The sequence below is a fragment of the Poecilia latipinna genome, unplaced genomic scaffold (genome assembly GCF_001443285.1).
Source record: "Poecilia latipinna isolate Pla-1442-1.1 unplaced genomic scaffold, P_latipinna-1.0 Scaffold317, whole genome shotgun sequence".
Classification (NCBI taxonomy): domain Eukaryota; kingdom Metazoa; phylum Chordata; class Actinopteri; order Cyprinodontiformes; family Poeciliidae; genus Poecilia; species Poecilia latipinna.
In genome coordinates, this window is record NW_015112933.1 from 74,326 (window position 1) to 87,515 (window position 13,190).

Below are 13,190 nucleotides of genomic sequence, written 5' to 3' on the forward strand. Positions count from 1 at the left end.
TTCCAATGGAGCCAAGCAGGAAGTCATAAAGAAGGAAAACGTCACCCACACACATTGGAAAAGATTACAGTTTTCTTGGCTCAGCTGGTTAAATTAGTCATAGTCACTTTGAGAGCTTTCTCTAAAGTACACAAAAAAATTCTTATTTTTTTTACTTAAAGGCATTAAGCTATTTTATGACTTGTACAAAGGCAAATTATCGATTTAACTACACCTCTTTAGCACACATTCAGAAATCTCCTGCATCACAGTTGGATTTTTCAGCTCAAAGACCAAATAAATATATTACGAATCAATACAACAAACGATTCACTAATAATGGGGGAAATGAATTTACCTGCCGTGTAAGAAATTGCAACTGCCTCTTTTGTAAAACTATGAAGCAATTGAGATGAATCACTGTACCACAAGTATTTAGGTCAATTTAACTACCAACACAATCATATATCATTTAATTAGAGCCTGTCTGTGGTGTAGGGCACATGATCTCAAAAAGCAACACACCATGCCCCCAATTTAAAAAAAAATAAATAAATAAAACTCAAATCCTTCCCCCTGGCTCTGATTGGTTGTTTCTAAACGGGAGTGGTGTATTTCTGCAGATGGCTGTAGGAACACACGAAGGACGAGAGGAGCTTGATTTTTTTTTCACAGACTGTCTGATGCTACACTGTTACAACATGAGGACAGTTTCAACAATCATGTAAGGAGACACATTTGTTTAAAAAAAAGATGCATACAGAAGCTTCAGCGGCTCCAAAAAAAACTAAGCTTTTAGAGCTGCCTAGTAGAAGTTTCCACTTAAATTTGATTGAGGTGTTGTACCGCTTCTTAAAACAATAATTCTGCAAAGAAGTGCGAACCGGGATTCATTCACTCATTGCCACTTTTTGTAAGCCATATGATTAAAATTTGCTCCATGGTCTGAAACATGCATGTGTGACGAAATGTACCTTTTATTTACAGTGAATTTTTCTTTTTTTATCCAAAGTTTGAAAGCATTTTCCATGTCAGCTTTCATATTTCCATGTAGATACACTGTATTCTTGGACTTGTCGTCTAACCTGTTCACCTGGAAGCATTTTTCACATTCAAAAGCTCTAAAGCTTCACAGAAACAACCCAGGAACACACCTGTTCTTGTGAACTGAATGCATTAGAAGAAAAACCCTGTCAAGAAAAGAAAGATCAGTGACACACCTGTAAAAGATATCGTCTGCACAACAATGAAGCACCTGCACAAAAACGTCAATGCAAGGTGGTTTCATTGCAAACACAAAAGGAGAGATTTTTTACTCTTTGAACATTTCAAGGTTTGTGTGTGTGGAAGGAAACATGAGCAAAAATAGAAAGGGATAATGTTACTTTGCTGTCCTCCCACAAAAAAAAAAAAATGAACATAAATAATGAAAAATCATCCATAAATATTTCAAAGAGGGGTTAAAAGAGCATTCGAGGGTTTTCTGGAGAACCCTAATAGCAAATAAAGGCGGATATTAGCTACAAAGTAATGGGATACTGTGTGCAACAGCTTCAGGTTTCAGGTATCTCTTATTTGCATAGTCAAAACCTGGCCTTGGTAACCTCGACCTCGACCAGTGACGCATATCCCGGCAGCAGCTAAAGAACTACACTAAAAACAGCCCAAACAACTTACATGTCCATGGTTTATGAAGCCATGTTTCTTGGCAATTTGGTCAGCTTCCTCCAGACCGCCGGGTATGTGGACCGCCCATGTGTTGGTGTAGACCTTGTGACCCAGAGCCGATCCAAACCCGGACACCAGCAGCACAAACACAGCCCCGATTAGCAGCTGCAGCAGCCTGAGCCTGCAGCCTATGGAGGGAGATGGAGGCCCAGAAGCCATGGGTTCTCCTAAAGCAGGACAGTCACGGAGCGAAGCAGCTCTCCAACGGGCCGGGGCTGCTTACAGCACATGCAGGTGCACAGGGAGTCGAAGGCAGCGAGAGTCGCAGCTCACCTGGAGAGAAACAAAAGAAGATGGGGGGAAACCACGGAGCGTCAGAACCGATGTACAAGTCCCAAAACAGCAAGCTGGACTGGGTCCAGTATGAACAAAGAAGATTTATCACCCCGTGTTAACCCAAATGTAGGAGGAAGAAAACAAAAAAACAAGAAAAAAAGATACAAATCGCATCTCTTCCCTGAGTTTTAAATATAGAAAACTAAAGAAAGGGGTGAAAACACGACAGCTGCTGATTTTAAGAAACCGGCTACTAATTTCATGAATGTGTTTCTAATATAAAGTTAGATATAAAAAAAGAACCATTTAAGACACACTGTATCAAATGTATGTAGATGCATTTAAGATAGACTGCATCTTAAATATCATTTGAACATTTTGGCTCTTTAAAAAAAAAAAAACATTAAGACAGATTTACAATATTATAGATTAAGTGTATTAAAATATATTAAAAGGTATACTGTCTTTAATTTTTCTAATTGCATGTTAGTATAACATTTCTTAAATATATGTGCAACTACTTGTTCTCTGCTCAAGAACATTTTATTTGTTCTTGAGCAGAGATAATATGAGGTATAATCGGGACACACAGTTTTCTAAAAGTTTAAAACAAACCAAATCTCCTTGCTTTCCTACCTTGTATCTTATAGTATTTCATTTAGTTTTGCACAAAAAGGAAACATTAAGCTAGATTAAAGTAGAAGACAAACTGTCTCAACTGTTCATATCGCAAGTCTTTATGCCGATACATTTTTTTTTTTGTGCTCTTCATATTATCATTTTAATGCAGCTGCCATCAGACTCCATTGCAACCAGCCTGCAGTCCTGGAGCGACCTGGACTGCACTCGTCACTCCACTGTCGTGTGTGTTGGATGCAACATCGCATGCAACACACTTGGCATGCTGCATGCAGCAAGTTGTACACAAATACAAATGCTACGTATGGAGGGCCACAAGGGACAAAATCAAATAAATGCATCATTGAGTTAATTAAATATTACGTTAAATAAAATAAATGTTTAATAAAATGCTTTAAAAAAATGTTAATAAACATTACATTTATTGATTACCATTAAATCATTCATTTACACGGATCTGTCAGCCACATAATCTGGATGATAATCTTCTGCTTCCGAGTTGTCTGCTAATTGTAAACTCTCTCCAAAGAGCTCAAGGGAAAACTTTTATTACAAAGGCCGACACAAAAATGAGGCTGCCCTGGTGGAGTTCAACAGATCCATGTAAGCCCCGCCCAAACTTGACAAATAAAATTGTGTCACAGTGACACTGCAGAACAAGAAACTAGGAATAATTATCATTACATTTAATTAACAATCTGCATCAGCTATTAAATGTCTACATTTTAATGATAATACATCAGTTGTCTAGATAATTTATGTAATAAACATCTACTTAAGTATATGTTTTATGGTATATGACTTAATGAAGAATTTATGTATTTATTTTTTCCCTCTTGGCCCTCCATAGATAGACAGTTGTGTTATCAGAATAGACAAAATGGGACTTCCTCCATCAAGGCTGTCTGCTATAATGTTGCTAGTAAACACTGCTGTTGGATACCTTTTGTTTTGAAGGACAGAAACCAGGATTTTGAGGAAGTTAGCTTTTCAGCAGAAGCGCTGTTCTGCTGAGATAAAGCTGAAAACTAAAACTCTGAAGAACGGATGAAGCGTGCGATTGTAAATATAGAGCGGCAGTCACATGCTTCTTTTGTCTATTGCTGATCCCAGTCTTTCATGTTTTCCAAAATCCTGAGTGTGCCGCATGCATTGGTATGAAAGTCGAATAAAATGCGACGTAAACAGTTAGAAAACATTCGACAAATATAGAATTTAGGATCACAAAGTGGCCTGGGTCTGATCATATGAGAAAAAAAAAAAACTTTTTAAATGTACCTGGGACACACCAGATTTTAAACGAATCATATAACTTACAGTATTTACTTATTTGCTTTTGGATCAACCAAAAAAAAAAAACAACAACTAAAGTTCCAAAACAGCAGGTTTGAGCAGCCCAGCTAAGAACAGACATTTAACAATCCGGCATGACGCAGTGAGCGGGGCGTCTGGAGCGGACCTGATATTGTGGTCAGGCACACGGCAGCAAATTTAGGCCTCCAAACTCCCACGGGACGTTACTGTCAACGAAGGTTGCAAAAGAAAAATGCTTAGGTAGACCGAGTTGGCAGCAGAGGTGGAGGAGTGTGGTTGGAAAGCAGGACCACACCCTGGATGCTGAGGGATAACAACAGAGTCCGTTTCAGTAGGAAGTGAAGTAGCCTCTCGAGGGTGAACGCCTCAGGCAGCGGTGGCAGCTACTGAAAAGGCTGCAGCCAAGGACAGCACATAAAAAGCAATGGAGAGATTTTTTTTTTCCACAAAGTAGAAATTTTTAGTGCTTCCACTTTTTATTTATTTATTTTTTTTTTCTTTTCTTGTAGCATGCTGCAAGATAGCCTTGCGCTATAAACAAAGATGGAAAACCCAATTCCTCATTTTAGGTTTCTGCTACCAGGTTTTGTACCCAGACACAAATCTTAGCTTGATGTTTAATTGTTTGCTGACACACTTCTGCAGTAATGCTGTGGGGTCAGCTTTATTGTCTGTTCAGACCATTATCCGTCATGCTAGCCGCTGTGCCACCGAATGGACTAGACCTCTCTGAGCACAATGCTCCTATTGTGCAGTTCCCTCTCCGTGCAGTTATACGAGATCTCCAGTGGTGTCTATGGTGGAGCCGCGGCTCTCACCTATTTCTTTTTACTCAGGTGTTATAAGCAATATAGTCACTTCTCCCATGTAAGCCATTGTGTTAGCCTCGGGAAGGACAAACAAGCTCCAGAAGATTTCCCATGATGATATGTTGCAATGAAAGAATAATGCGTTTAGAGGCAGCGGCGGCTCATTTTTCTCTCCTCTTATAAAAACCTGTTATTTCAAATTAAAAACACAGGAGCATCTCAGTGTATGGGGTAATTAAGGGACAATTAGAATAAAAAGTGATCGCATCACGTCTCTAAAACCAAAAGCAATACATTTTCAAGTGCAGATTGAAGCAGGATTTTTTATTTATTTATTATTTGTGTTCCTTTAAGGTCTGACTCGCTGACTGAGGATTTGACCGATTCTGATTTTCTCCCTTAAGGAATACATAGGAATTACAACATCATCCCTATTCAAGAAGCTCACATCCCCAACAGGCAAATTATTTTAATCAAACTTAATAAAAGTGTCTTGAAGAACACGCATTTAGTTAATGTGCTTCTGTTACGAATGGTGGGAGTTCATAGTTTTGATGCATTCAAGCAAACAGGAATATTAACATTTTTCAGTATCTGATTTGCCTCTCATTTGTCAGTGTTTAACGGTTGAGAATTCAGATTTCTGACTGGTTAATCGGTGCATCACTAACATCAAGCAAATAATTGACTGTTGTTTATTCAGAAAACATCTGACCCAGTGACGGTTGGATCATAAAGACACATTTGCCTAGTTGAAAGACGGGAAAAAGTTAATACGACCATTAAATTTTATAATATGGTTTAACGGTAGCATGTGGCTTATCTCGTGCTACACAGGGTCAACAAACCTTTCCAAGTGTTAACGCACATTGTGGAAACAGCTGATCAGATAACACACATCAACTGAAACATCTGCTCTTTTCACTCTTGCATGGATCAGAGCAGACCTTCCCATCCACTGTCATTTTGTTGGTCTGTACTGGTGCGCAATGTAGCTATCAAGAAAAATCCTGACAACTTGGGTTGGTTTCAAAGCACTAAAATGAAATTTCAAACCGTTTTTATAACCAAAATAAAGAGATGAAAACATCCTGAGATGTCCATGAGCAAAGTGAAGAGTTAGTGTCTTAAACTGTACTGTAAATTTCCTTCAGTAGATTATGAGGCAACTGTCCACAGCAAATACCAGTCAAACAGGTCAACCTGTTTCTGTCCCGGAAAGACGGGCTGCTAATCCAAGTCAGGCTTTACAAAGGCCTACATTTTATTCTATAAATAGCTTCCCAACAGAGACAAATCTACCTGTGTCAATGTTGAGCCAACAGAAACAAAAAAAAAAAAAAAAAAAAACACCAAATTGACCCTTTTTCAAAACAAACCTTTTAAAAACATCAACTTCCAAAGAGGCTACAATAAGAGAGAAACCCATCAAAAAGTCTGCGTGTATAACTCACTCAGTTTTGTCCTCTGTCCTTTGATGCAACAAGCAAACAGAGTGTGAATGTTCCCGAGGCTTTTGTTTGATTTTCAGACACACGCTGACATTTAACTGCAGGAGCCTGTGACCTCATCGGCGCAGCTAACCACTCAGTTTCCTTAACGTCAGCCTAAAAAAGTGCACACGCCACGGCCAACAGACCGCCGAACTCCTGCAAGAGACGCTAGAGGAGCCAACATCCGCCACGTTTAGCGTCCTCGGGCTCCCTGAAGTAAATTACGGCGCAGGTCAGAGCCTGACAATGCGTTGAAACTGTATCATAATTAGCCAAGAATCATTAAACCCCAACAGATAACTGTGACCTCATTACCGATCTCATCAGGACAGTTTTTGTAAGGAAGCAGTTTTTACACCTCATTGGTTTATTGTTTATGTTCTAATGAGATTAAAAAAAAAGAAGAAGAAGAAGAAGAAGAAACAAACTCCAGCGGGTTTAGTCAACATGACCTTTAACAAGTTATTCTAAGTCCGCAATTACTGTCGGCCCGCTCACCGAGACACACATGAACTACGTTCTCCGCAGTCAAAAAAAAACTCTCCAGAGTGTTTTGGAGATAATAGGCTGCGAGTGTAGCCAAGGGCTGAATTATGAATATAATACATGAATGAATATAACAAGGACAGCGCATATTAGCCTATGCAAAATTTGTGGTTTGTTTATTGGACCAACATACAAATGAGCAATTTATTCATTCACGGCAAGTCACTTTATAATTAGCATTGCAGGTGTTACGTAACCAGAGGAGCTCCTATTATCCGAAAAATCCTTAATTAGTTCCAATTAAATGTAAAAATCCAGCTTCCAGTTTCAATTAAAGTAAAATAAAAAAGTCTTGGTTTCATGGAGCGAACACAAACATTTTAAGGAAAACACACAGCATGATCTCACTGATTTGATTAAAAACAGAAAGGATCGACTAACATTACTGCTGCTAAAATGAGTCTGTGCTTAAAAAAATACTAGTCATTATTAAAGCCGCATAGTTTACTGAATAGCTATCATAAGCACAAAATTAATGTGTGCAAAACCGAAAATGTAAAAAGAGCAGGTTAATGATTTGAAGTCCAATAAATGCCAATAATGCATCCGTTTATTCAGATGGAACTTCCTGCCGCTTCGGCGGAGCAGACTGAGCTTTTCCTTTCTCTTCCTCTGCAATGATGGCAAAGAATATGACAAGTGAAGAAACGGTGGGTTGGTTCCAACTCGTATCAATACATCAATGTTTTTATAGTTGCATCTCAATTGCATGCTTTCCAAATACGGCACAGCTCTAGCTATAATATTTTTTCTTATAACATAAATTTTAGGGAAATATATGGAATAAAGTAAATGTATTTTTAAAACAAAGTTTCCTAAATAAGAAGGAATGGGTGGCATTCTTAATTTCCATTTCATTTTATTTCTTTTTTTACCTCAAATAATTTTAAACAACCAAATTTGTATTTTATATGAATAAAGTGTAAGTGTCCAGCAGTGCACAGCAGCAGGTAAGGAAAGGACAGGTCTGCTCCTCATGGCTAAGAAAACTACATTTTCTCCAGCATCTCATAAAAAAAATAAATTAAAAAAATCATTTTGACCTTTCAGAGTCTTTAATGTGCAACTTCATAAACTACCTGCCTAACAATAAAACTGATTCTGAAACCGAAGATCGCCGTCGTTTAGCAATCGTTTTCAGCCTGCGTCGGAAACGCTCGGCCGGAATGGGACATAAAAAGCTTTCAGACGCTGGAAGGAAGGCAGCAGGTCTGGATCCAAATGACTTCCAGAAAGGCGTTATCAGAAGTGACAGGAGCACAGCCCAGAAGAAGAAGCTTGTTTGTATCTTTGTTGGAGAGAGTCCCCGGAGGACAGAGACGTCATCTGCAACAGTCACATCATTTCTAAGAAGAGTAACAGCAGCTCTACTCCTTTTTGTCAAACGTGCCTGATTAAAGGCGATGATAAGACGCCTTTTTGATGGGATTCCTTTTAAACGGAGAGGCTGCAGGGGCTTTGGGGAATTCTGACTGTGAGTGCAACAAGACCTGAAGACATGAGGAGAAGAACTAGGCGGTAAAAAAAGCGCCAACATTTCAGACTGAACTTTATTTTTTATACATCAGCAGGCACAAATGCAACAGTCTTTGTTGAAGATACCAATAAAGACAGCTTGCTGTCTAAAAAAAAAAAATGTTTTAAATATTTGTTTCATTTCAAACTGATATATTTTATATACAAAAAAAAAACTAATTTAAATGTTGGAAACAAAAAACCCAAGTCTCCCACATGTTTTCCTTGCTTATAACAAAAGGGACAAGTTTGGAAGCACAACAACAGTTTAAACAAAAGAATAATAGTCACGCAGTTTTAAAACCACAGTAGTTGAGCTATGTGAGCAGCTGACTGCAGGCTGACTACCGGAGCAGATAGCCCAGCTACTTAGCGAGCTTTTTAAAACATATAAAGAGGAAAACAGAAAAAACTAAAACTGAGCAATACACACTTTAAAAAAAAAGCTATCCTACATTTATTTAGCTTAAATCAATGCATTAAAATAAAAATAAAAAAATAGAGAGATAACTCCATTATAACTTAAATATTGTAATAGCATAAGAAGAACTCAGTAAATCAAAATCAAATTGCTCATTTTTACTGGTAGGAAAAATTTTACTTGTCAGTATTCTCAATACGCAACAGTTGATCACCAGGTGAAATAGAGCAACGTGTCTGACGGACGTCAACAAATTGCTGCAACTCTGAGTCTCACTTCGGCTGCTGGAACGTGAAGGTCATCTTGAGAAAATGGGAGGAGGACGTGTGGCTCTGATGCAGAGTTATATGTTCTGTGGCTGCCTGCGAACAGCCAGAGCTCTGGGGGGGGGGGAACGCTGCTCATGTCACATCGCTCTCCTTGTTATAACAAGAGTTAATGAAACTCTCAAAGACACAGGGTTCAGCTCTTAGCAGAAACAAGCCCTCATTCATATTTATATGTAAATACTGCGACGTGTTTTTGTCTTGAACTGAGAGGCTTCATGTTTTCTGGGATAAATACTTCATTATGTGAATTTTTGTATTTGTTTGGTCTTGTTTTTTTTTTTTACCTACAGAAAACTGTGGGTTTCACAGTTTTCTGTAGGTAAAAAAAAAAAAAACAGTTTTCTGTGATTATCCATAATGATCACCAGCTGAAAATTTCGAAATTACAGTGCAAGACATAAACACAACAGGAGGAGGTCACTTCTCATACCAATGCAGCAACAACTCTGACACTTGATAATCAAGAGAAATACATCACCAGAAACTAATGCCTTAACCTCCTCCCCTATCGATTTGAAACAACCAGATTTATCTTCGTTACTTCATAAAGTTCCCTGAAAGATGAATCACGCTGTCCCCGAAAAACACACGGAGAACCAACAAAAGTCTGCTGAGAGCCGAGCTAAACAGCAGCACAGAAGAGGAAGAGCCAAACTTCTCTCCCTCGATCTGGCCCCCGAAACGCTCAAAATATCAATATTTACCAGATTAAGTTACAGGGTTTTGATTCCTCGCCCCCTGTTGTGAGTTCTCCGTGGGGTTGACTCACCTCAGTCCTCCAGTTCGCCACAACAACACGGAGTCACAGTTTGGCTCGGAGCTGCGGCTGGAGCTGATCCGATGATGATGAGGATGGTGATGATGACTCCTCCGCTTGACAAATATGTCTGAAACTGTAGCGCTCAGTGATCAACGCAAACTTGACGCCACGCTGCTCCTTCTCACAGGTGCCTCCCCTTTTTTTTTCCTCCTTCCTCCTTCCTCTTATCTACTTCTGACGATCGTTTCGCAATTTTTTTTTTTTTTTAGGGACACAAACCGATTTAGCAGCGCGGATCGGAAGCAGCAGTTTTCCTACCGTCCGCAAGAACAACCACAGAAACCGGACGCGGCGTAGTCGACGTTGCCCCCCTTTTTTTTTGGGGTCCCCCCCCCCCCCCTCCTTTTGGGAGAACACCACAAACTGACAACAGCGTAGTCAATAAGCCATTGCCTGGACCTAAGTGTCAGGGATTCGGCGTAACTGGGGGCAGCTGGCTCGGTGAAAGTCGGCAGCCCGACCAGAACAAGTCAAACACAACAAGCTAAAGCAAACGGTAAACTTACCAACGGCTCAACTTACCAGCTTCCTTTACATCCTGCTCGATCCTGCGGCTTATTGTCTCACACTGCGGTGTTAAATCCGACGACGACACGGCGAAACGACTGAAGAAGGCGTAAAAGACAACTGCTGATGATAAACAGTCATGATACCCCTCCGGTGTACCGCTGAGTGGTCGGCACAAGCCCCAGGAAATACGTCAGGATCATGGACAAAGTGGAGACGTTTGAGCAACACCTCCTCATGGACAGCAGCGCTGCTGCAGCTCCACCTGCTGGTCATAGGGGGAACTGCACCATGGATGTGACGCTCGAAACGGAGCAGACTCTCGTTGCCGGTTCCGAAAAGATGGGAACCGGCTCCCATTTCGTCCGCGTTATTTATTATTTCAAGACTTGCCCAAGGTTGAACGAAATCCTAAAAAAAATTTTGATTTGATGGCCTACTTGTAAACAAGATAGCCACCATTGCGTCACTACATGTAAAATGTATTTTAGAGTTTACTAGGGAGCAGACATAAATCAGTCTCCCTTTTGCCAATAATTTGCATTGCTAGCGCATATTCTTTTTTTTAATAATTCAGTTTTCCCCCTAAATTTTAATGATCATAAAACAATAAAATGTTACTATTCCATGTAATAATGTTATTCCATGTAAACTTTGTATTTCACTCCATTTACATGCATTTTGTTTCAGTTTTTTTCCAAAGAAATACGACAGAATTTGAGTCAAGTTGCATATATTTGCATATTATGTGTTTCAGTCAACAATAAATAGATTACAGTGGCCACCCAATTTAATCAATCCTCCCCTTTTACCACTTTGCATCCTCATTTTGTAAATAAGTGTTGGTATTTTGCTCATTTGACTTGTTATGCTCTTAGAGTTTTAGTATTTTTTGCTGTTTGATTAATCTCAGAAGCTGGAGCTCAAATCTAGGAACACCGTCACACCCGAGTTAGTCTAGTAGCAGTTTAAATAAAGAATGGGACTTGCCATTTGTTGTGGCTTTGGAAAAAATACAAATCCAGCAACTTTTGATTATTAGAAAGAGCGTAGAACTGCAATGTACCATCCTCAAGTGAAAACTTTGTTTTATATCTATGTTTACTTCACCTAAGCTAAAACGTAGAACAAACCCAGTGAAAGTTTGACCAGTCCATGTGTTTTACAGTTTGATCTGAAATTAGCAAATTAATTCAGATGTCTTCCAAAACACTGAAATAGCTCTTTCCAGATTGGCTTTGTATGTAAATAAGGCACAAAAAAAACTAATCTTCTATTCGAACAACAACTAACAGCCCTCACGTGTGCCGCCCCCAATTGGAGTGGTGCCCTGGTCAGTGTGCCATATCACTCATGTTCAAAGCCACCATCGGTTGGCACTTGGAAATTCCCACTTAATGGTACGAATGGAATGCAGTGCAAGTGTGGAGCCATTTGCAGGCTTAGTTAGTGAATTGAATCAAACGATCCGGTTCCAGGAGAAGAGCTGAAATTCTACATGAGAGGCCTCATCTGACATGCAGGCTGTGTGAGTCAGGCTGATGCCAGCCGGCCAGACGGTCAATTTATCGTGGGGAAAAAACATGCACTAAAGAACCAGCAAGCAGACTGTATGCCAACAAGCATCATCCTGACTGTGGAAACTGTTGCCAGCATGAAAGGATTATGAATCGGCTCACCGGGCTCATCCCCAAGGTCAGGAGACCCCTGCAGCTCGCAGCCTCTCTTTGAAGTGATTAACAATTCTTGCTTAATAAATCAATCAAACCCCTGCAAACAAGCACTAATTTATGACATGTTTATTTTAGGCTGCAAATAAATTAAACAAATAAAAAAAAAATAATAAAAGTGCATCAAAACTTTAAAAAGTTCAACATAAAGTACATCAATCAAACCTTAACCCGGAGTTAATTTTTCTTCACACAGCTAGCTGCCTGTTCTAAAATTGATAAACAAAGACATATTTTCTATGTCACACAGGTTTTGATAGTACGATTAAACTTGACTTTAATTTGAAATATGCACCATCTGGGTCGTTCCTGCAGCCAACTCTGAACTGGTTCCCATCCATGAGGCCACCTGTGTTGCATCTTTTTAATTCATTTCATTCGCCACCATGGCTCCGCTTGTCTCTGACGGATCGATTAAATAAAACACACAATGCCAAGAAGTGAAAGGGGGTGATTGAAGGTTATTAACATCATAAATGGATTTATTTCGGCTCAAGCTAAATAAAAGTCTCGCTGTCGGATTTTGAGTGAAGGAATTTAATCTCCTATTCCTAAATTAAAATTTTGGCCTTATACTTGATGATCTGTGCCAAACTAGCTTAAACATATTTTAAATGGTAATTCATCTTCTTTACCTCTCCTTTATTCTACGACCAACCACCTGTAGTCGTGAATTGAGTCCTTGCACAAGAAGGGGAGTATTTCAATGGTCTTTAGAATGACAACAAAGTTAACCTTTTTCTTCAGTGAGTTTTTCCCATGTTCACTAAGGTGGACCGCATGCTTAGACTTCGTAATATGTGTTTGATAAGTGTATATTATGTTAAAAACACATAAAATGTCCTCAAATTGTGTTTTGAGGACAAATTTTGTTCAGTTCAATGAGCTGCATTCCAAACTCCTCAGTCTGTCCATTTTGCAGCCCTCCTTACTTCCCCACTCTTTAATTTTATGATATAAAAATATGTTACATATATATATAGCCTCTGGCGCTACATATACTGCTCAAAAAAATAAAGGGAACATTTCACTTTAATTTTGGGTGTGGCTCCAAGTCCAGGCCTCCATTGGTTAATAAATTTGA

The 13,190-nt window shown here is 39.3% G+C and overlaps 1 protein-coding gene across 3 annotated transcripts in view; it reads right to left on the reverse strand.

Moving 5' to 3' along the window:
- furina (furin (paired basic amino acid cleaving enzyme) a) overlaps nucleotides 1–10,853 on the reverse strand; it is a 77,995-nt gene extending 67,142 nt beyond the window's left edge. The window contains exons 1-2 of one of the 3 annotated variants that reach the window (XM_015034913.1): nucleotides 10,392–10,853; nucleotides 1,657–1,980 (exon numbers count right to left, since the gene is read on the reverse strand). In XM_015034913.1, the coding sequence (XP_014890399.1) occupies nucleotides 1,657–1,866 (210 nt within the window). In that variant the 5' untranslated portion in view covers nucleotides 1,867–1,980; nucleotides 10,392–10,853. Of the gene's footprint in view, nucleotides 1–1,656; nucleotides 1,981–6,199; nucleotides 6,262–9,818; nucleotides 10,355–10,391 lie in introns of those variants that run through there. The other 2 variants (XM_015034915.1, XM_015034916.1) reach the window with 2 other exon arrangements.
- Between the last annotated feature and the right edge of the window lie 2,337 nt (nucleotides 10,854–13,190).